Source organism: Scophthalmus maximus, chromosome 5, assembly GCF_022379125.1.
Source record: "Scophthalmus maximus strain ysfricsl-2021 chromosome 5, ASM2237912v1, whole genome shotgun sequence".
Classification (NCBI taxonomy): Eukaryota; Metazoa; Chordata; class Actinopteri; order Pleuronectiformes; family Scophthalmidae; genus Scophthalmus; species Scophthalmus maximus.
Genome location: NC_061519.1, coordinates 23,812,654 through 23,837,500, shown reverse-complemented (window position 1 = coordinate 23,837,500; position 24,847 = coordinate 23,812,654). Strand labels below are relative to the sequence as shown.

At 45.6% G+C, this 24,847-nt stretch overlaps 1 protein-coding gene across 2 annotated transcripts in view; it reads left to right on the top strand.

Annotated features, from left to right (window-relative positions):
- The first annotated feature begins 5,487 nt into the window (after positions 1-5,487).
- st6galnac3 (ST6 (alpha-N-acetyl-neuraminyl-2,3-beta-galactosyl-1,3)-N-acetylgalactosaminide alpha-2,6-sialyltransferase 3) overlaps positions 5,488-24,847 on the top strand; it is a 63,924-nt gene continuing 44,564 nt past the window's right edge. Inside the window, exons 1-2 of one of the 2 annotated variants that reach the window (XM_035634779.2) lie at positions 5,488-5,825; positions 19,081-19,140. In XM_035634779.2, coding sequence (XP_035490672.1) covers positions 5,808-5,825; positions 19,081-19,140 — 78 coding nt within the window. In that variant the 5' untranslated portion in view covers positions 5,488-5,807. The remainder of the gene's footprint in view (positions 5,826-19,080; positions 19,141-24,847) is intronic. The other variant, XM_035634780.2, reaches the window with a different exon arrangement.

Genomic DNA, 24,847 nt, shown 5'->3' with positions numbered 1-24,847 from the left:
TCAGCCGACCAGCGGCGGAGGAGGAGCCGAGTCGTTTGTGACGTGTTCCTTTTGCGGTTCCTGCGAATATTTCTCCTGGAAGAATGCAGACAAAACTGTCTCAAGCTGTGTCTGCGATAAGTGATTGTTTATCATTAATCTTTTATTTTTCAATTTTGCCACACCGGCTCTGTCGCTCCACGACGCAAACTCCTCTGCAGACGTTCGCGGTCCTCAGAGGACGAATCCGTGTGGCCCGTGTGACCCTCTGACCCCGTCTCCATCGCCTCTGGCGGGTCAAAGTCTTCTCTTATACCCACATAAATATCTCAGACACTAGATTTGGTTTGGACATCATCTCTTCCAGACAAGGAGGAGATGAGTTTGCTGGTCGTCTCTCTCTTCGTGCATGTTAAGCATCGTCGTGATGAACATGTCACCATGCTGATGTTGGCATCTAGCTCATGGCACTGCCGTTCCTAAGTGCAGCCTTAGTATGAATGATGGCTTTCTGAGTTTGCTGTTACTGTTGCTGACACTGCCATACAGTTATGTCCCATGGAGGAGGTGCAAAAAAAAATTAAAAATATAGTAAAGATGATCGCAAAACAGCTTTTCTGAACAGAAACCACAGCAGTGCCCCCCCCCCCCCCCCCCCCCCCCGTACGCTTTGTAACCCAAATCTTGCAGTCCCACTTCAATCTAACCGACATCTTTAAGAATGTTATATATTTCTGAAGATAAGACTCAAAATGTCAGGTTTTATATTAATAATAATAAATTTCATTCATAGAGCACTTTTCATTGCTAAAAGCAATCTCACAATAAGTGCTAGAATATGACACATGTCATGTTCTGCTCCTTCTAGCACAGGTGAAAAAAACGTATCCATGACCGGGACCGATCTTTGATAAATATTTCAGGCAAATCTTTCCATAACATTTTCAGCGACCCTGCCAACAAACGAACAAACAAAAAGACAAAACGAACCAATCACACAACCTCCTTGAAAGAGTTCATAATTCAAATCCTCGGAAAGACACAAGGATAGTCAAAATGTGCAAACGTTAAAATTGTCCGCGAGACTCGGAAGTTGCAGATTGATTGACACACAGCATCACGCATATCATTTTCTTGAATGGTGATTTTTTTTTTAAAACGTGCTTCCACTCGCAAAGAGGTTTGAATAAGTTCGGCGGATGTGTTGGTTGTTGAGGACACATGAACGGACGTTGAAGGTGAAACGTGTCGATCGTTATAGTCTGGTCGGTCGGGGGCGGGGATGAAGCGATGGCGCAGGACGGTGAGTGGATGAAGGGAAGGGGCACGGCGGGTCGACAACATGATGGGTTGACTAGTTGACGTCATTAAACATTAGTGTGAAGTGTCAGTGTTTACATGTATGGAACCGGGACATTACTTCACTCACACTTGTTTGAGTAAAACCTGTCTGTGGTCAGCTCTCATTGGCACGTTGTCACATCCAATGAGGTGGTGGCGCGTTCCTCCACAGGCCCTCGATCGCCCAGAGGTCATTTCAGATGCACGGTGACCTTGACCTTGTCTCTCGGAATGGGGACGTGCACTCCGCCGAGAATTTAATCCCCGCTCTGGCACTCTCGGAGTTCGAGGGATTACTTCTTTCATTTTTTTTTAATGCTCTGGTTGAAAAGCTTTAAAAGAAGAGAGTCAGTGAAAGAGAGAGAGAGAGGGAGAGAGAGATTTGGTGATAAGCCCAAATGGAGCTATTGATTTGGCGAGAGGGCCTGCGTCACTCGTGGCAGCGTTCAAGAGAAGACAGCTGAAAAAGTCCAATCAATGTGCCGACAGCGAATCAAAAGAAGCGAGGTGTACCAGCAGCCTGCGCTCACCTGTTTGGAGGGTGTGTGTGTGAGTGTGTGTGTGTGTGTGTGTGTGTGCGCGCCTCTCCTTTGCACCCGCATGTGTTTGCACCTCTCGCCGGACTCACGCTCGCTTGCGTCTCAGTAATTGCAGACGGCGTATACGAAACATTTTGCCAGTTAAAGAAAAAGGGGGGTAGAAAAAAAACCTCAGATTGGTTTCTTTCATTTGCAAACAAGACCGACGTCTTGGAAGAAAAAAAGTAACTTTCTATTTACCCAAGGTGCCGTTGTCATCCGGCTACAGCTGAACTCAATTACAGTCTGCGGCGCAGGCGGGAGGAACACAAAGGCGGGAGAAGAAGACAGGCCTGCGTGTTTGCCTCTCTGTTTCATTTTATTTTTTATCACCATCTCTGATAATTCCAAAAGTTTTCCGTTCAAATATACAAGGAGAAAAAAAACCCCCCACGATCATGAACCTAAACCTTTTCTCTCCGAGCGCGAGCCACCGGAGGAGGTCAAACTGAAACGTGACGCCTGCTTGTGAACGTGCGGTCGGACGTGTTGTCGCGTCCTCGCCATCTTTCAGTGAAAGGAGCTTGGTCAATTCTGCTCCGTGCCCATAAATCAAGCTCCTTCTCTTTCCTCAGAGAACATCTCCTGTCCCAGCCAGTTCAACACTATGAATATTAACTTTTTAATGTAATTGCAATGTGGAATTTTAAAAAAATCGACTCAGAACAATAGCGTCCAGTAAGTCACCTTCTGATTCCATCAGCTCATTCAGCCCCTCTGCTCCTGCCGAAGGTTTAATATTATTTTATTCATATTCATCAGATTTAAATCATCTGTTTCTTTCTGCAGCGAAAACACTGATGGCAGCCCAGAGGTCGTCACTTCACAGCCTCTGTGAACCGGATCCCGTCAGCCGGACTCGTCCCGTGTGTTTGGACGTTCCCACTGTGACGGCTCCTGTTTCCCCCCGGAGCTCGGGTTTCCGCCACGATCCAGTGACACGTGGAGTAAATGGTGGATTCGATTCTCTTCGGCCGTGTGAATGGGGTCTCCCCCCAAACCCCCAGAGTGACAGCAGCTTAACTCCTCTCTGGCCCTCCTGTCACTCCAAACTGCGTGACCGAGGGCCCCACTCGTCAAACTTCTCAGAAGTTCACTCGACAGATGTGTAGAGCAACTTGAGAGATTGATCACGTGTATGATCAGAGAAGGATTAGAGATCAAGATATAGAGATCGCACATTCCTAATGATACAGTTTAAAAAATAAATTTGTTTGAATTTCTCGAAATGATTCGAACAATCTCATCTCAATAATATCAACAACTACAGCAATCTATCAATCAATCAAATGTGTATATCTGTGATGTATGAATATATATAGATAGATATATAGATAGATATATAAGCAAGGATTAAATGATAGAAAATCGGCTGAAATTGAGACAAAGTTTGGCTGAGAGACATTCTGCTGTCGGCAGATGAGTTGCGTTACAGAAAATCATATCACGTGTAGACAATGACAGTGATTTTTGATCAAATCAATTCCCCCATTGATAAACGCCGACATCATATCAAACGTTAAATACAAATTATAGACAAAAAACTGCTCCACTGTTAATTAAACTGTGTCAGTGAATGCAGTGTTAGTATTAGTATTTGTATTCAACAGGTAGAAAACATAGGTGTAATTTTTTTTATTCAATGAATAATAACTAATTTATTCTGAACCAACATCAGAGCCCAGCGGAGCTCTCTGACATTTTTAATTTTAAAATAGTTTTTTATTCTTAAGTTTGTTGATAGGTGTTTAAGTTAAATATGTATTACTTTAATATTTCACTCAAGGCTGAAATCATATTTTTGGCAGTTTGTTAAATACAGCATAGGACATAAACAGAAACTGAGTTACTCGGAGATACAACAGTTCACCTGTTTAATATTTCACGATTTCCATCGTGTTTCTCAACTCCAACCCAGAATGCAACTCTTCAAGGCAAACAATAGCAGCATTATGTTTTTCAGCTTCAGTGTTGTTCGACGCAACTCTTCTGCATTCAGGTGGATTCAGCACTCAGCCAGTGTATCTGCAGAGGTGAGTTGACATCTCCCCATACTGTCGCCCCACCGGAGCAGATAACATAGATATTCTGAGACAGGATATTCATTATCTGAAACATGAGCCGACGTCCCACGAGTAGAAAAGAATAATATACTTTGTTTTATCAACACGACTGAAAGAAACAATGTGGTCAATGCAACGATTGTGTCTTTTGATCTAATGTGATTATCACCACTTCAGTGTAGCTTCAGTAACAATACTACCGTTATATGTTTTGTAGGGTTATTAATTCCTCATATGTTTTTTTTTATGTCATACGTGTCATATACTAAACACTGAGTATGATCAAATGAATTTAAAATACAGTATTGTTGCTATTGTGCTCATTTATTAGATTCCAGCTCTTTAAAGGTGTTGTTGGTTGGTATTGTAATTTGTACAGAATTGGGGAAATTACAATGCAATTATCTTTGACTGCTGAAAAATCTGAAACACTTTCACAAAATGTGAGTCATTTAAAAAAGAAATTCAGTATTTCTTCCGGTTTGTCAAATATAATTTGTGTGAAAGTGGCTGCATAGGACAAAATATAAGAGTGTAAAGCTGCTGAGGAGTCATGTATTTCCTTCAGGAGTTGGTAGAGACCAAAACCGGAGCTAAAAGAGAGTGAATATTATATCTCAGCTCACCACGTGGCCGCAAACCCCAACTGCAAATGAATGAAGTTGTTGCTGTGGTGCAAGTGGTTTCAGTTTGTGAACATCCGTTTTGAAGCGACCTACACCTGCAACCATGCACCTACTGGACAGCACATGCTGTCAATCACAATGTATCCACGCTCAAATGGGTAACGCGCTTTATCATCTACTTTACTCTCAAAGAGTTTGCATCTAGAGATTGAACCATAAACTCCTGAGGAAAATGTATACTGACGTTATAAAGCGAGAAGAAGAATCATTTTCACATTGGCTTCTATAGAAACGGACATATTTTTGCAACCGGTGGAGTCGCCCTCTGCTGGCGATTCGAGAGTACACAGTTTTTAAGGCACTTCTTCATTGGCTTCACCTTTTGGACAGGGTGTCATGGTCAATTTGTATATTGAGTCTATGTTCTGTTAATCCTCAATTATTGCCCCCCCCCCCCCCAAAAAAGCAACTTTTCTGTCGCCCCCATATTTGACAAAAGTTTTTTTTCACTTTCAAATGTTTTTAAATTCTAGTATTTTGGGAAACCAAACTTATTATTATCTATTAATAATAATAATAATAATAATACATTTTATTTATAGAGCACTTTTCATTGCTAAAGCAACCTCAAAGTGCTACAAAGAAAAATCTAAATTAAAAACAAGTTTAAGAAATTAGAAGAATGATCAAAATTCACATTTGGAGACTTTGGATTTTATTTTTTATTCCACAACAATAAGTCCCCACGTTGAAGGGCCTCTCTTGTTCATTCCACACACGTTGAAGACGATTTTGGATGATTCTTTATGAACGAGCTCCACAGTCACACGTGGGCGGAGAGCAGCAGGCGGGAGGAAGCAGCGGCGGTCACGTGACGGTGGAGGGGGCGGGACCGCGCGCCGGTGCCGGCCAGTCGCAGCGCAGCGTCGGTTCCAGGTCCCCGGCAGCTCCGTGGGAGAGAGAGAGAGGGAGAAGGAGAGAGAGAGAGAGTGAGAGAGAGAGGGGGTGGGGGGGAAGCGAGAGGAGACGAATAACGGTTCACTCCAAACATTCATGGAGCCGATGCCCCGCGTGTCGACCAACACCGCATCCGCGTCTCCTCACATGAGTCGATGCGCTTGGATGCGGACGCGGTGAACGCGCGTTCTTGGAGGAGGAGGAGGAGGGGGCGCGCGGACGAATCCAAGCTGGTCCACCATTGTTTGCGTTCAAAATAAGAAATGGCCTGGATGTGGAAGGTAAGAGGAGGTTTCATTCTCACAGTCAGAATATAAACACACACACACACACACACACACACACACGTGAGAAGCTCCTGACGTGTGTGTGTGTGTGTGTGTGTGTGTGTGTGTTGCGTTTGGACCAGATGTGAGCAGGAAGGAAGCTGCGCTGTTGATGCTCCATCCCTCCTCCCTCCTCCCTCTGCTCTCCGCCTGTGTGTGTGTGTTTTTTTGGGGGGGGATTCTAAAAATGTGAATTTATTTCTGGGGGGTTGTGCAGAGAACAGGGGCCTCGTGTGTGTGTGTGTGTGTGTGTATCTATCTGTTGTTGTTTGTGTTGTTTTCGTGGTGGAGGCAGGAGAAGAAGAAAACGAAAAAGAGCAGGCGGATGCAGGCCAGCATCCTCCCGTGACGTGTTCAGGTGTTGACATGAAGTGTGGGGAGTTTCAAACACCTGGTGTCCTTGTTCACAGACGAGGAGAGAGTTTGTGAGAAGTTCCTCGTCTCTCTGCCTCTCTGTCTCTCTCCCCTTCTGCCTTCAGTTCATTTTGGTAATTTGATAAATATACAGATGTTGACAGCGCCAGAGCCAGATGTGCAGTTCATCAAACACGACACTGGAGAAACTCCGTTGAGGATGAGTTACAGCAGCGACTGACGTTTATCTTCATTGTCCATTTAAGCTGTTGGAATATTTGTCTTTTTTTTTTTTGCCCCCTCAAAATCAGAAAATTGCGAAAAGGCTCATCAGAGAGTCCTAAAGTTCTTCCGATATAGTTTATGTCTGACCTACAGTTTGTAAACAAAACAGAGGAAAACACGTTTTGTGTCTAAAACCAAACAATATTCAAGAGCTGTAGTCGGGGAATGATTGACATTTCTGTCTGGATAACTGTCCACGTTAAACTTACTTTGTCACACAAACTTTCTTTTTACTTTTGCCTCTGTCAGTCATTTTGGATATTGAGTGTGTGTGTTTTTACTGCACTTTATTTGAAAATGTCTCTCGAAGCCGCACTGTGAGAATTTGAACTTACATTTGTGACACGGTCTTTGGTCATGAAAGCTCCTAATGGAGCGTCTCACAGTGGGATCTATTGGAATACACCGCTTTGGATTGACGACCACAAAATTCCACCCTGTCAAGTTAGCGTTGTGGTTGAGGATGGACTGATGAAAGCGTGGATGGACTCGTGTGTGTCCTCTCAGGTTGGGGGCCTCACTGTCTTCTTCAACGTTTCAGTTTTACACGACGCCTTTCGGGAACTTGTGCTCTTTGCTGTTTCTCTTGCAGAAGCACAAAATCAGCATGTGTGAGTTTAAAAGACACGACAACAGCAAATCTGCTGATATCATCACTATTTTTTAATGAATACGTAACATAAATTAAACTTTTTTGAGAAGCGCCCTTTACATTTTGATTGTTTTTGAATCGATTTGTATTGATTAGGGACATTTTATAGCAGAAACATTTCTTCTGGTTGATCTCGACACTTTCGAGATAACACCAGTCGTATCTTTGGTGTGTCTCTGCTGCTGTTTCTGGTTTCTTATCAGCTGACATACGTATAATGCCAGTAACGATCTACTGTATGTGTTATACTTTATTATAAGTGTGTGTGTGGCCGATATTGGGTGATACTGGAGATTATTTGAGTTAGATATGGGTGGCACGGTGGCGCAGTGGTAAGCACTGTCCCCTCAGGGCAAGACGGTTCCGGGTTCGAACCAGGACCTTTCTGTGTGGCACTCTCCCTCTACCTGTGTGGGTTTTCTCCTGTCACCCCGGCTTCCTCTCACTGGGAGGACATTTTTTCATAAATTTGAAAAGAATGAGTACACAATTCCTTTGAACCATGGAATATTTTTTTACATATTTTACTAAATATGCTAAAGTATTCGCTGTATTTCAAACTCCGTGAATAGTTTTGTGCTGAAATTTCGAAGTTTGTCTTTGGGAACAGGTTTTTAAAAAAAAAAATTTGAGTATTCACAAAGTTGTTTTTTAGATTTGTCAGATTAAATCCACCAATAAAATAAACAGCTTGTCCTTAATTGCCGATTGTTTGAACTCACCAACCCGCGCTCAGAATAATTCACGACACCGATCGCTCGCTGCCGCTCACTTCATGTTCTCAGTTGTTGAGCAAGGCCATGACATGCCCCCCCCCCCCCCCCCCAGGTTGTGGGCTTGTGTGTTTTGTAATCGGAGGGAGTTCACGCGTGAAGAGCTGTTTGCGCTCGAGCTGGGAAAGACTGTCGCTGTTGTTGTTGCTGGGTCCAGGTCAACAACACACTCGCACAGACACACAGACACACAGACACACACACACACACACACACACACACACAAGATTTCTGGTTAATTCATTCATGTTTACACAAAGGCACAGTCATTGGTTTGTTTGTGTGTCGTATGCATTAACAGCACTGGGGAATGCGGTGACTGTCCCAGTTCTTTCGAGTTTCAGGGGATGAATGGTACCTCTCTGGATCCCCCTTGTGATTGTGTTACAGCAGAATGCAGGCTGATAGAAAAAGAGAGAAAGAAAGAAGTGCCCTGCCAAAAGTTTTAGAGGAAGCAGCACAGGGCACTGACAGGATGTCGAATGAGGCCGAGGCTCTGGTTTGTATTCAGACTGTTATCAAGTCCGCTCTCAGATTTCCCCTTTGGGCCTGTTTTATCTGTTTGAGTGTGAAGTTTACATGAGATATTTCTGAATCCGTTGTTTTATAGTTTCTTGCCTGGCAGTTCCGTACTTTCATTTTAACTCTACTACTGTAGGTCAGACACTTAAAGTTTGACAGACGCCCTTCATACAATGATGACCGCTGGAAGCCGAGGTGTTTATATGAGTCAGTTTTTTGCAGACGTTCTATTTTTTACTCATAAATATACAAATTCAACCCCCCCGTTTTAGATGCTCCTCCGCTCAATTTCATGGACGGGCTTTCGCCAAACCAATGTCACTAACGACAGAGCTCGCTGCCCAAAAGAGAAATATGAAATTGAGCATTTCATATAGGGCCTGGATGAAATGGATATAGAAACACACAAACATAGCATCCAAAGTACAACAGAATATTAATAACTAGCAAGAGCATTATATATGTATTTTACAAACAATCAAAGCATTATGAATTATCAATTGATTCTTGCAAAATTGGCATTTTACGTCTTCGTGACCATAAAAACCCCTTGAAAAACTATTTTTTTTTGCATATGAGCAGAAATGTAACTTAATGCTACCTTGGTTGTGGGTTAGCAAACTGTCGCTAGTACCGCTGCTGAGAGAACAAAATGGTTTCCCATAGTCTGTAGCACCAGCTCCAGACGGCGATGCATAGCACTGGGGGGGGACGACGACTAACCAGGGCCCAAGGGTGGAGGAGGTGGTCCTTGAAAGCCTAGCAGCTACATAGCTGAGATCGACGCAGCTGCTATTGCTAGCTAGCTAGCTAACTGTAACTTTCACTACCTGAATACAGTAGGAGTTATCGAGCTAGTTACTATTAGAACACACACACACTCACACACACACACACACACACACACACACACACACACACACACACACACACAGTATCATAAATTAATCAGCATCATAGCTGGGGGGGGCGGGGGGTCCCACAGAGGTTGCTTACGTATAGGGCCCTAGAATTTGGTGCTACACCCCTGCCTGTTAACTATACCGGACATATCCCGGTGGGCCGCTACATCGGTGGACCGGTGGACCTTCAAACTGTCTCTCCACCGGCCCCCTCTCGATGTGCCTGTCGACCGGGGGGGTGCATGACAATGTGCTGCCAATCGCAACCAAGTTTAAAGCCTCACTGACCCTGGCCTCAGCAAAATGGCGGCCCACGTACCGCTACTTGGTACAAGCTAACAGAGTAGTGTTTGAGAAGTAAAGTGGTTGTATTCTACCTTTATAGTTGTTAAAGTCGGAGGACTCGTTTTCTTGTTTTGGCCATTTTGGGGGCAGAGGAAACAAGTTGTCGAACACAACGTTGAACTTTTTCAATAGCTAGTTGCTAACTGTGTGTGTTGTAGAGTACAGTGGATATTTCTGGCATTTTCTTGGCTGGAAGCAGCTGCAGTCGGAAACAGCGCCAAGAAAAAGTCTTTGTCTTTTGTTCTGCTGTTGCCATCAATTCTTTAAACCTCCTTTAAACCCCTCTGAGCCCACGGGGTACCATTTACACGTGCGTCTGCTTTACTATGGTAATGTAACCTACATCTGACGTGCAACCACACACACACACACACACACTCACACACACTCACACACACACACACACTCACACACACACACCGCTGTGGAAGCTGGTGCGATGGGTTAGCGTATTCACCACGGTAACCAAGGGTGATAACCTCCCTCCAGATCTGGCGTTAATCCACACCGCGGCAGTTGTGGCAGTAACTGGGCCAGCGGGGGGCCCCGACCCATCGCTCACACAACGCTATCAACATCTGCGAGGACTTTTGGCTTTTACTTGATCTCACCACTCGCTGTCAGTCAAATCGTTCGTAGGTATCGCCACTAATCCTCGGCGGGGGCCACTCCGTCCAATCCGGGCGCTTGAACTCGGCTGACACGGGCCCCGATCGCTAAGCGCTGCTCATTTCCGCGTGTCTGTTCCCTCTTCAACCCGATTTAGAGGAAAAATACAAAGTAAAGGAGGCCAGAGTTTAATGAAAGACTTGATACGGCTAACCTACAAATTAAGCTCCACACTGTAATTGCAGTAGTGGTCAGCAGCATAAAATTACACGTCGCCGGCGAACGAGCCTCTGGGCCTTCCCCCTCTGTTATTACTCTTCCTGCGTCCACGATGGATCTTTCCGAAGCCGTGAGATCAATGTAGAAGTTTTACACGAAGATTAGTCTAAAACAACGGGACAGAATCGATCCTTAGGGTGAGACGAGAGTTATTAAAATCCCATCATTCCAGACATCAGGAAAAAGTACCGACTTGTTTTAATCAATACAGAAGAACTTCTCACAAGTGAAGTTTGCCTCGTTGTTTTGTGTGACAAGCATAGATTCTGTCGATGAACTTTTGGACCGAGTGTCGCAGTGCAGCCTTTTTTTTGTGAAAGATCAAACTTTTGAATCTTTAGTCCCAGTATACATTTACATTTTTGCTGCTTACCAGAACTGCTGCTTGACTCCAAAAAACAAACCAAATGATTCTGCTTTTTAAAAAAAAGATATTCAGTGTATGTTATATATATATATGTATAGATATAGTATATACACAAAATAGAGTGAAACCTTTGAGGATTTGGGATGGTTGAGGATGAATTTTTCTAAAACGATCGTGTTATTTCGGCTCCTGTTTGGAGTCTCCAGTGTTATTCCTTTGCCGAGAAAAGAAATTGTAATCCTTACGATCGGAAGAATATTTTTCTTTATCAACATGTTGTTGTTTTTTGAAGCTGCTCCAAAATTATCCTCCGACTCTGTGGGGGTCCAATTAGGAAATACTGTAGAATTTTTTTTTCTTTCAGCGGCACTTTCATCCGGCTCTTGTATTAATACGAGTGTTCATCTTTGGCGGGATCAGAATCAGATGTGTTTGTTTTGGGCCGCACCTGTCTGATCCGTCCGCAGCGCACATACACACACACACACACACACACACACACACACGTTCACACACACACACACACACACACACACACACGCACACACACACACACACACACACACACACACACACACACGTCGCTCGTGCAGCGAGCCCTGGGGGGATTAAAGGGTCACACACCCTTTTAGGATTCAAACTGGGCCTCCTGAACACCTCACTCGACACTCAGATGTGACCTCATCCCACTCGTGGTCTAGATAAAAAAAACCGAGCGACCGCCCGAGTGGCCTCACGACAATCTGCGAAGACAGAGCTGCCAAGGCGGCAGAACGCCGGGGGTCGGATGGCGTCATCCGGCCTCCACGAGCTCCCGGACGCAATGTGGAGTCTTGGGTTAGAACACGATCCAGGAGGCGAGATGCCGACCTACTGCAGGGTGGATGTGACAGATACCGGATGGACTTCACACTGTGTCTGTATGAAGGAGTGGGCAGCGGCTGCTTAGTCTGTGTGAAATGATGTAATCCGATGACTCCATCGCGCCAGCTGTCACATACGTGTGTGTTTGCCTCGCGGCGTAGCAGGGAGTTGAACTTTTCCCAAGGTGGCAAGAAAATAGGTTGATCAAGACATTCTTTGGGGTTTTATGGTACAAAAATGATTCATGATTCTTTTTTGTTGTTGATTAATCTGCCAATCTTTATTTTAGTCCAAGAAAATTATGAAAAAAAATGTTAATTTCGTCTTTAGATGTCTTGTTCAGCCCCAAAACCCAAAGTGGGAATACTAAGGTTTTAGATTTTATCTTTTTCTAATATCTTTCTCATATTTTTTAGAAGGTGGAAACAGCGACAGAGGACCATTTGCATGCTTGAGTATTTACCGTACACGTCATTGTCGATCAGCAGAACCTTTTTTGGTAATAACCTTCATCTCAAATGTGAGACTTCACTTTTGTATATTGTTTTGGATTGTTCATCAGACACAAAAAGTAATTTCCACTATGTTATTTCCCAAATTATGAGGCGATTAATTGAGAAATTGATCTGGGGATTGATTGATTGATGAAAATGATTATTAGTTGCTGCAGCTGTCAAAACTGCCGGTGAGAAATGTTTCTGTCCCGATACTAATTAGTTAACTGAGAGAGAATTTTGTGTCAAAACATTAAATGCAGCATTAAAAAGAGACTATATATCTAAATATTTAGATCAAATTACAACTTTGTTGGTATGAAATTTGATATGAAACATTTTTAAATGTGGCTGTCTGTTCAATCTCTTTCCTCCCTGGTCACTTTTTAATCACACGTTTCTCGGGACAATTCTCTCGACCTGAAGCAGCGTTTATGGCCCCGGTTTGTGTTGATTCCCTACCATGAAAAACTTATGAGAGTCGTGCGTCTCCCAGCCAGATGGATTCATCTGAGGCTGTTGCACATTGTATACTTGGCAAGGCACCGGGAGCTTGACGTACTCCTGGCAAGGCCGTACTGCTCACTGGCACACGGGCGATCCGAAAGCCCCCAGAAGCGACGGCGCAGGCGGCGCAGGCCATGTTTGACAAGGAGTTACGCTCTCCATGGACTCGGATGAGGCTCAGAAGTGCCGTCCAAACGACGGGAAGCGCGGCCGCACAGAATCAAAAGGGGCCAGCGGGAAGTGTCGGAGTCGGAATTGCGGAGCGCGAACTCTTGAAGCGATGGCTCAAGTGTTCGCCTTGCTGACGTGTCCACGCTGGAGTTACTCCCCGTGGTGCTTGTCCGGGCGCACTGGACCATGTCCTCTTGGCTTCTTGTGCGCCAGGGGAGAGTCATTTCTTTCTCATGAGAGGATGGATTTAGTATCATAGTTTTACAACGTCCTGTTGCAGAGAGCCTCAAATCACATCCTCCCTCGCAGATGAATCCTCAGAACCGAGCAGCGGTCGGTTGGATTCCGGACGGGGAGCAGAGCATCCTTGACCTCCGGCTCCCCGGGGCCACGCCGCTGTCCGCGTTTTATGCACTTTCCTGAACGGCTGCTCCGGACCGTGAGCTGGGCGAGATCCGGCCTCGGTTGTTACCCTGAGTAACGGCTGGATTTTGTGCCGCTCGCCTTGAAGCTCCCCGCACTCCGCCCTTGAGCCGAGGCCCCTGAGCAAGCGGAAAAAAATCCCTGCGATTGCATCAGCGTTTGTTCAACTGCAAACCCCCGCGCTGCCTGCGGACCAGCTTTTTTTTTCTTCAAAGTTGAATTTATTGCCATGTGACATGTTTGGATTTATTTTTTTTCCGTCCCTGTTGCAAAATTGCGGATGACAAACGCGGCGTCAGATATCCTTGACGGGCCGTCCCAGCTGTGATTCACCCCCCATCTTCTTCTCTCTTTATTGAAGTGTCAAGTTGCGCTATTAAAGTCGGCCATGTGCTCGGCGGGGGGCCAGGTGTGGTCATCATAGCGGAGGGGGGGGGGGGGGGGGGCCCTGACCAGGAGGTCTAATAAAAGGCTTTGGTGATGGCTGATGGCCTCTGTGAGCTGAAGAGGTTGACAGACACAAATAGAGCCTGGCGGTTAAGTGAGGGCATTAAATAAAGTGCAGTCCATTTCTTTTTTTCACATGAAATATAATCCCCCTATCTGTTTTTTTTATACTCGCCTGTGCCCTGGAACTTTCTGTTGTCGCGGTCATTATGAAAATAACCGGAGCTGGGCACCGGTTCAAAACGCCACCGCGGCACTCTGGCCGATATTGTATCTGCTCAGTGAGCAGAAACCTGCACCGCTGTCTGTCTGTCTGTGTCTGTCTGTCTGTCTGTCTGTGTGTCTGTCTGTCTGTCTGTCTGTGTGTGTGTCTGTGTGTCTGTCTGTCTGTCTGTCTGTCTGTCTGTCTGTCTGTGTGTCTGTGTGTCTGTGTCTGTCTGTCTGTCTGTCTGTGTGTCTGTCTGTCTGTCTGTCTGTGTGTGTGTCTGTGTGTCTGTCTGTCTGTCTGTCTGTCTGTCTGTCTGTGTGTCTGTGTGTCTGTCTGTCTGTGTGTCTGTCTGTCTGTCTGTCTGTCTGTCTGTCTGTCTGTCTGTCTGTCTGTCTGTCTGTCTGTCTGTGTGTGTGTCTGTGTGTCTGTCTGTCTGTCTGTCTGTCTGTCTGTCTGTGTGTGTGTCTGTGTGTCTGTCTGTCTGTCTGTCTGTCTGTCTGTGTGTCTGTGTGTCTGTCTGTCTGTGTGTCTGTCTGTCTGTCTGTCTGTCTGTCTGTCTGTCTGTCTGTCTGCCTGTCTGTCTGCCTGTCTGTCTGTCTGTGTGTCTGTCTGTCTGTCTGTCTGTCTGTCTGTGTGTCTGTCTGTGTGTGTGTCTGTGTGTCTGTCTGTCTGTGTGTCTGTCTGTCTGTCTGTCTGTCTGTCTGTCTGTCTGTCTGTCTGTCTGTCTGTGTGTGTGTCTGTGTGTCTGTCTGTGTGTCTGTCTGTCTGTCTGTCTGTCTGTCTGTGTGTCTGTGTGTCTGTCTGTCTGTCTGTCTGTCTGTGTGTCTGTCTGTCTGTCTGTGTGTCTGTCTGTCTGTCTGTCTGTCTGTCTGTGTGTCTGTCTGTCTGTGTGTCTGTGTGTCTGTCTGTCTGTCTGTCTGTCTGTGTGTGTGTCTGTGTGTCTGTGTGTGTGTCTGTCTGTCTGTCTGTCTGTCTGTCTGTCTGTCTGTCTGTGTGTCTGTCTGTCTGTCTGTCTGTGTGTCTGTCTGTCTGTCTGTCTGTCTGTCTGTCTGTCTGTGTGTGTGTCTGTGTGTCTGTGTGTGTGTCTGTCTGTCTGTCTGTCTGTCTGTCTGTCTGTGAGTGAGTGAGTGAGTGAGTCGCCCCCCTGTTGTGTTTCACGGCTGGTTCTCGTGACGGGTTTTTGTCCGTCCCCGGCATCTAATCGATCTCCCCGCTGTCCGCAGGTGTTGGCTGCCGTTTTTTTGTCTGTGTTGTTGTCGAGCCCGACGCCGCCGCCCCCTCCCCGGACCCCCGGGCCGACACAAACCCATTAAATGCCACGTGTCCCACCGTTGAGGCATTTGGCAGAATAGATCCTGCAAAGTTGTATTCATTTTGTCAGAGTGAGACACCTGCGCGTTCTCTCCCCTCTTAAAAATAACTCCAGACCATTAATTGAGAGTGAGACATGACTTAATGACTATAAGAAGCTCTTAAATACAACACAGCCATTATCCGATCCAACATATCCTACTTGTTTTCCTCATATCAGGAAATAAGATCAAATTCCTTCACATCCGTGTTTCCTCGTGCTCGGCACTCGTCAGCATGTGACCTCGTCCCGACAGACGTTACCATCGGAAAAGATTTTTTGCTTAAGAATAAACTGAAACAAGTATCTCAGGTGACGACTAAAGGGGCACTCCGCATTTTTGTAATAGAATGCTGAAAACTAACGGGCTGAAAAGTCCGGATATCTCAGCCTCTGCAGCTTCAGTTCTGACCTTTTTCTTTTCAGCCTCGTCCGTGGCACGACTCCCGGAATGACAGTCGGTCTGTTGGTCCCTTGGTCCATCGACCACTTTGGTGCAGAAATATCCGGCAATACGTTGGACGGATGGGCATGAACAATTCGCACCGACGTTCTTGGTCCCCACAGGACGCATCCCAATGACTCTGGTGACCGTCTCCACTTTTCCTTTAGAGCCATAATGAGGTTGACTCTAAATGGATTTGCTGTGTGTTTTCGATACACGCGTTTTAAAAAACCTTGGACTTTTCCCCTCTCGTGCCGTGTCCGATTTTTTATTTGTCCATCACAGATCATCTCCAGGACTAATTACGTTCCCCTCTGGCCTCGGCTGTGCTTTGTGTTTAATGCAAGGCAGCATGTCAGCAGGCGAGAGAGCCGCTGGCACAAATGTAGACTGTTAGAATCCCGTTGCGCAAAGCGCTTCCGGAATACGTCGCATTGGCGGTGCGCCACCATAAAGTGTCCCCTGTCGGTTGCGGTTGGCAACTTTACCACCAGATACCGCCAGGAAATTACAAATTTCACACTCGTCGAAGAAGACGGAAACGATCTCGCCCGTTTGAACGATGCATCTGCAGCTTCAAGGAATCTCGGTCCTCATCTCTCCGGGGGCTGGGCTGTAAACGGGACCGATTCCTTTTTGTTGCACTGCCGCCGAGTCGCTCGGAGATTCAGCGAGCACGACACATTTCTTTAACAAATACCACCTTTAGGAGAAAAAAAAAAAAATCTCTGACAGGGGCCGTGCGTCTGTTTAGTCAAGCGGAGAGGGAAATTGCCGATGCTGTTTGTTGCCGCGGCCGCCGCCTCGCAGATGATGCAATGCATCTCTCTGTCTTCCCGTTTCATCCTTTAAGACTCGGCAGTTCGCACTGCCGGTGATATATATACACTTGAATTTCTCTTGCGTGAGCCGTCATGCCGCGTGTAGACACTATCAATGTGCAATGGCGGTCTATTATGGAGTTATGGACTGATAGCGCTGAGTTTCTGGGGGAATATCAGTTTGCTAAATGTCAGTAATCCTGCACTGGCATTTGGCAAATTGAAATTGATTTTCCGTGTTCAATGTTTTTCTCAACAGCGAGATCCCCGCCCCGCCTCCCCGCCGTCCTTCACACATGGAAAATAATTTCTATTCTGCAAAACTGGATCTGCAACACATGCTCTGTTGTTGCATCATGTGTCCGTCGCCCTCGACTGTGTTTTCACTATACTGTAGCGTCATCCTCGGCCAACGGCGGGGTCTCCCCTGCCCGCCGGCCATCTGCGACTGTAACAACTACAGATATTAAATTATGATAAAGCTTTTTGTCCTAAGTTACAGCAGAATTCATTTCCTTTGACTGGACGATCTCCAGGAGACACATTCCGGACACCAGCGCCGATATCGTCTCTGTAATCAACTTGGCAACTTCCCAGAGTTGAGGAAGTGGAGACAAGGGGCGGGGCGATATGGCCTCTAAATAACATTGCGATATATTTTTGTATAGATATATATCGCGATATTATTCAAATCTACTCTAAAGCACAATTCAGCCCTCTGATGCATGCAATCAGTATGATGATTCTAGTCGTCCCTGCAACCTCTGTCTGTATTAAAACATTCTTTAATCTCAATTATACTCATTAATAGATTCTATCGTCAAGGTGGGCGCTTCACGTTCACTTCCACTTTGTCCATGGCGCTCTCTTTTCATGTGTGTGTGCGTGTGTCCGAGAGGGAGAGAACACAAATGCCGAAGCAAGTCTTATCCAGGCGGCTTGATAAAAATGTTTACCATTCGGGATATAGTCATTTAATACATCTCGCGTACAACGGATGTATACGCGATACCGCCCGACCCCTAGTGGAGACTCTAATGAACTCGGGTGAAATGCTGGTTGCCACTGCTCAGCCGGTGTTCTCCGGGAGAACTTGTCAAATGAAACGCGGAGCCGTCTCCTGAGGGGAGGAACCATCTCTCTGTGGGGGAGAAAATTGGCAGCCGAAGAACTTCCAGCCAAACGTAAAAAAAAAAATACTATACGTCTCCTTCTGTGACAGATCTGCTCACGCAGGTATTCAGGCTCTCATCTTCTTCTCCTTTTTTTGACAAACTCGTTCTCAAGCGAGCGAGCATCAGCACCAGCCTCCGCAGCGAGCGTCGCCGAGCGTCACCGAGCCGCGTCTGTGAACATATGGTGCTGTGTTGTTTTCTTTGCCGGATTCAGGAGGAGAAAATGAATATTGTTGAGTGTTTAATCCTTTATACTTGTGTGTGTGTGTGTGTGGGTGTGTGTGTGGGGGGGGGGGGGGGATTATGTTCCATTTGGTATCAGATGTGCATTAGTCCAATGGGTTTTCTGCTGTTTCCCCTGTCACAGTCACGTGTGCTCATACGGATGTGCAAAAACACACACACACACACACACACACACACGTATTATTTGTCCATGTCTACTGATGAAGGCTGTAATTCGCAGCATCGATACTTTTAGCGATGAAAAACAAAATCAAGTGGGTGATAAAGGTGTTCCTTCCAAACCCCCCCCCCCCCCCTCACAAAAAGTTTCATCTACAAAAGAAAAACAAAAACGGATTAAGATTTTCCCCGCGATGCCCTTGTACCGTAGCGATTCACTCTCATGCCAACGGAGCAGATTATTGCTCATTTGACCTGGATGGAAGGATTTCTCTTTTCATATGTCACCGTCCAGTGGGGGCGACACAACAGAAGTAGCGTGCGACAAGGACATGAGGTGGATTTCTGTCATTGTACTGGAGAGAGAGGAAAGATCAGGCGTAACTGCAGTTTCATTTTTCAAAGCTGCACCGTGATCGAGGACTTATTTATTATGAATTATAGGATATTTCAAAAGCGACTGAAGAAGAGGAGGGGCTCCTACTCGTCCTTACAACCCTCTCCTTTCCTACATTGATCCTTAAAAAGGAGGAAAAGGAAAGATGGACTCATATCTAGGGGCTGCAACTACCGATTATTTGTTATAATCGATTCATCTGTCTATTATTTTCTCGATAAATCGATCAGTTGTTTCGTCCACACACCAAAGATATTCGGTTCGCTGTCACAGAGGAGCAAAGAAACCAGAAAATATTCACATTTAAGAAGCTGAAATCAGAGGATTCTGACTGTCTTTTTCATAAAAACCTACTTGAGCCAATAATCAAAATAGTTGGCGGTTAATTCAGTAATGGATTGTAATGTGTTCTAGATCCACCCATTGGCTGTAACTGGAGCTGCCGGCGGATCTTCATCAAGCAGATGGAAATCGGTCAGTTGTTATCATTGATGTAGATGTTCACTGAGTAATTTAGAAAACTGTTCAGAGACAAAATAATTAGAGACTGAAATATCTAACGTTTGGCTAATCCGTCAAATTAAAAGCCCGACAAATACGGATGCTCTATCACACTGATGGGACAATTAAATAAAGATCCATTATTTCCATAGAGCTGTTGGTGCTAACTGATTTGCTTCATTGCAAAAAAAAAAGAGACAAAGTCTCGAACTCATAAATATTAAAGCGACAGCAGCAGTGGTGTAAATAGCTAAATCTCCAGGGACTGACAGGTTTTACAGGGCTGAAACTAATAATTCTGTTTTCATTATTTTCTAATTGGGCGATTATTTTCGATGAAGTTATTGATCATTTCATCTAAGGACCAATCACACTTTCCCACAAATCCAAATTGACATTTTTTGTCTTCGATACTCAATTTATAATGATACCAAACGGAGGGAAGTAATAAATGATCACATTTGAGAAGCTGGGAACTGGAAACCTTTGACATGTTTGCTTCATAAATTACTTAAAGTACTTTTTTTATAGATCAATTACTTCTGATTTTTGCACAATAAAATGATCTCGTCCGATCCCACCGTGGCGTTTTCTCCCCCCCGCTCCCGTACTTGAGTTGCCTCCCGTGCAGTTTTCTTCTAACATGTGTCAGCAACTGGTGCCTCACTCGCTCAATGTTGTAATTGAATAGTAAGTGCGACGTGATTTGCTGGATTTTCTCGCCGATGTCCGGCAGAAATTGCCACAGGACGACTTTTGCACCTCTTTGCACGTGGCCCCCTCTGATGTTGTCGATCAGAGACGTCACATCCTGCCGGCGGACCAATGCTCCTGTGAGAGACAGTGAGTGTCTGGGAGGCCTCAGGCGCGGGAAGTGCACAGACTGAGGACGAGAGAGGTTCCGGCCTGACCTGCCGCGTATGAGGGGACTGCCCCCTCTGCTGGGCTCCGCAGGGATCGGCAGGCTGACAAACCTGCCAGACGAGTGATGACCTCTTGCCGCAGCTCGCCGATTTCCCACCACCCCCATCTCCATGCTCTCCATCTTTCGACACTTCCTATTTGTTTCCCCCGTGCGCATCAGCTTGACTTTTCGGTAACTTCGCAGATTACCGTTCACGTCCTACAAGTTTCTGGGATGGAACCTGGACCGGATCTTCTGGAGTGGAAAGCCAACAGTGGGCCGACTGTCCTGCCTGAGGGACATTGAGTTTGACATCTGCAGCAGCCTCCTTCATATTGCTGCTGATGCCTATATGTACATTTACATAAGTGGGATCTGAAGGACTTGAGCTTCTACCAGAGTAAAAGATCTGAACACTTATTTACTTTCACTGGAAACTGAAATAGAAAGAAAAAAAGAAAACGAGTGCCCATGTAATGAGGAAAAACCCCATTAGACTTGTGTAAATAGCTCATGAATGGAATTATTCATGTAGCCATAAACCCTAATCCAAATTCAATAATATCTACGAATTGTATTCATTCTCTCTCACAGTTCTCGTGGAAAGTCGAGAGCTCCCGTGGGGGGGACGGGACGTTAGTGTTTCCACAGCAGCAAAGGGTTCGATGTGTTCCTCTTCCCGGGCAAGAGAAACAGTTTGATATCTTGGACTTTTGGAAGTGAGACCCTTTTTGCTGGGAAAGTGGCACAAATGAAGTGATGTGTCCGGAGCCCCGCTCTCCATCTGAGGAGTCGCCAGCTCGGCGTTCACGCTCCTGTTTCCCAGCGCCCCTGGAGAGGCCCATGCTTAAAAAAGAGAGGAGGAGGAGGAGGAGGAGGAGGAGGAGGCAGACGAGAGAAAGACTCTGTAAATATTATCTCAAACGCCTTAATTGAAATTGGATTTTAACTGCTCGGTGGACCGTGGCGGCAAGACTCAGGTACCGGGGAGGTGGCGCTTCTGCATTGCAAATGTAATTTTCTGTTTTGTGTTGTTTTGTTTTTTTGCTGCCCGTTGCCCTAGAGACACTTCCAGATATGTTTTTTTCATGAGCTATTTTCGTCAGGTTGAGCTTTTCATTATTCCAGTACGCACTGCGATTAGCTTCCCTGGATTGGACCACGGCGCGGGGGCCCCCGTTGTTACCGAGCTGGAGCGTTGAGTCCTTTGTGGGAAATTGTATTCTCTTCATGCCCAGATTGAGCCTGCTGGAGGTGAAAACTTGAATTGCACATTATAAATGGGGAAATAAAACAGCTAATTTGTTGGGGGTTTTTTGCGTTTTCGTTCATCTCACAAATGAACGGAGCGCCGCTCGCTGATTATTCCGCAATTTGCGAATTCATTGCCTATTTGCTGTACATTAAGTGGGAAAATTGCTGCAGCGATTGATACAGAAAGTAATGTTTAGATGTTAATTTTCAGATTATCCCTGAAGATCCCAGAGCAAAAAAAAAAAAAAAAAGTCATATCCTTCTACTAAACATGCTGTCGCCGGTGGTGCAGGAAAAATTCAGATGCTTTACAGTAAAACACTGTAAAAATGCATCAAAATAAAAGTCCCTTATTGAAAAGTGTAAAAAGTATTGAGAGAACTCAGGAAGAGGTTCCCTCAGTGTTATTATCGTAGCTGCAGCTTCTGTTAGAGCTACAGTGTGCAATATTTAGAAGAACTTATTATGAACTATGTGTTCATATATGGATAATCACCTGCGACAAAGAACCAATGTTTTTTTGTCAACTCTTAAATATAGTTCTGTGAGGTGGACCCGACCTCCGTGTGAGTCGCCATGTTTGCTACGTGATGTTGCACGAAACGGTTTCAGAATACGTCGCATTCGCGTGGAATTTTCAGACGCTGCCGCAAAACGGAAACGCGGTCAACGGTGCGCCACCATGAAGTGTCCCCTGTCGGTCGCCCTGTTGGTCGCGGTTTTCGCAATTTTACCGCCAGAAAATTATAAAAAAAATGACACACTGGGGCTTTAAAGACACTGAGGTCATGTCATCTGTAGAGCTGCAGTGATTTGTTGATCAATGGATCAACAAATCAGCAATGTGCAACAGAATTGATAATCGATTAATTCTTAAAAATAAAGTAATTCTTAAAAATAAAATGCCAAAATTCTGCTTCTCGTCTTCATCTTCCACAAAAGGAAACTTTGGGTTTTGGACTGTTTGGTCAGACGAAGGAAGTCTTCTGAACTTTCAAAATGAATGATGAAAATGAACCCTAGTTGACTGTATACTTTCCGAGGGAGGCAGACTTTATGTTCAACATTTAAAAGCCTACACTTGATGGGTATTATAACAATGCTTCAACATAGTATTTCCCTCTGAAATAACACAACATAAGTCACACAATTCGTACGTGTGTAAATGTACTATTACATTCCACCACTGGCTATTGCTCAATTTCTGCACAATCGACAATTCAATTAGGTCATCGCCACAAATGGACGAGGCGGCCGTAAATAACTTGTCGCTCGTATTTCTCCCTCCTATATGTAATCTGGTCACACCGGCTCCACCGCGGGAGGGACCGGGGGAGAATTATGGCTCCTGGCTCCCAATAATCCCCACACAGTCTTGTCTGCGAGCGGAGATCAATACCTGCTCAGAGTTGGGGTTTTAGGACCCTTTTAAAAATAGCCACCTCAGAGATTTTTTGTCTTTTTGGTCGATCTGGCCGTGTTGAAGTGAAATGTCCCGTGGCCACTTCAGATAATGGCCGCCGCCGTCTGATTTGATGGTCACAAACAAGGTCATTGCAGGAGTCAAATTCCTCACGCAGAATTATTCAACATTGAAATTGATAAACCATTCTGCTGCCTCATTTCCCCCCGACTCCCCTGCTGGACTCCATTTTTTTCTAGCCCCAAAGAACCATTGCGCTTTATAAGGGACTGGCTTTCCCGCTCCGTAATGTACTCATGATGACTGGCTATAACAGGGCAGCATCAGAAAATGACCGGCCATTAGTTTGTTTTTTTTCTTCCTTTGACAAAAGGCAAAGAACGGACCGACTTTGCTTCCAGGAAAAAGGGAACGGATGTTTGTTACCTTGTGAAATACTCTACACAAGTGTGGAGCGGCAATGAGGAATTTCTCGTCCGTCCTCATTGTGCTGTTTCGTACCCGATCAAAGTTGGGACCCCTCTGGTTGTGATCAAAGTGGGCCAGTGATGCCGCGAAAATGACGCAACGCGCGTGCAATTGGTAATATGCGGCGGGCTTGTTTGTCAGGGCAAGCAAATGGTCACCGACTTGTTCGTCCATCCCCCCCCCCCCCCCCGCACGTTTGATCTTGTCTCTGAGAAGTGAGGCCTCCAGCTGCTCCCTTCGGGACGTTTGATGTCGGAGATCAGAGCGCGCGGGGGCGCAGGCGCCTGGGCTGCGGGGGGGGGGGCTTCACCACTGCGTCACGCCACGTTCAATCTTCTCGCTGTCGGGCAACTTCAAAGATTCTTCAAAACGCCGCCTTCCTCAAAAAGAAATCGAGTTTACCGCCGGTGTTGTCCGGCGTTAGATGAGCAGCACGTTATTGAGGTTTCCTGAAAGAAAAAACCCAACAAAAATTTAAAAAAAAACCTCTCTCAGTGAGATCTCTCATCACCTCGGGGCTCTGACATGTCGTTGCACACCAAAGATTTCTCCTCTGTCCGATTCTCTTCCCTCCGCTGTGCGTTGATCCCAAGCTCTGCCCCGCCAGTGGCCTCTCGTCCGCGAGGCCGCTCCTCGTCCTCCGTCTCTCATCCCTCGTCCATTATTCATCGCCGGCGGCTCTCTGCCGGGCCACGGCGCCTCTTACCTCCAGACCAGACGCCGGAAGAGAAAAGCAGATTATTACATTGTCGTGCTCCGCCCGGCATAATGCTAACATTAGCATGCTAGCGTCCTCATTATGACGATGCTAACCCTACAAAGTTCAGGCGACATTATTTTTTTGGGGCTGTATCCGGTCGGCCCATCGTAATATTTGGGATGTGTTTAGTCCGTCTGATTTGGTCCAAAGTTAGCCCCCCCAAAAAAGTTCTAGAAAATTGGGCGGTGTAGGTTAGTGTCTTCAATAGAGACGACCAGAAAATGGCGGCTTTTTGCGCCTTTCACTTTTCAGCCAAATATTAATTTTGGACGTAGGCAAAGGCGTCTATTCGACAAATTGTTGCAGCGTGGGAACGTGCTGATGGTTATCAGGTGTAATTTTCACGTTCACCATCTTCGTTTAGCGTTGTTAAGCCTGATATATTTCGCCTAATAGCATTAAAATGTAAAGTGCAACTGAGGCGGATGGGAAATGTCATTAGCTTTGTAGCTATTTGATAAAAACAAAAACAAAAAAACAAGTAACATCCTGGACAAAATACTGATTGTGTCACCACAGGAAATGGAAGTTATTAGTTTACACCCCCTGGGGACCATGAATGTCTGAATCAAGATATCAAGATAAAACCTTGTCCTCCAGCGCCACCAGCAGGTCAGAGGATTCTCAGAGTGAATTGATCCTCTCCATCTGTAGCAAACATCGACCTGCTGTTGGAACTTGATGAAAAGCCGGGATCACCGGCAGCGTTCATCCTGTAGGGACCATGAATGTATCTGCAACATTTGACGTCAAGCCGGAAGGAAAGTGACAGGGACTCCTGAACAGGTCGAGTCAGGTTCTAGATTTGATTTCACAGTTTCATGACAAAGGAAACTTTGTGTAAAGAATCACTTCAGTCGGATGCAGCTGA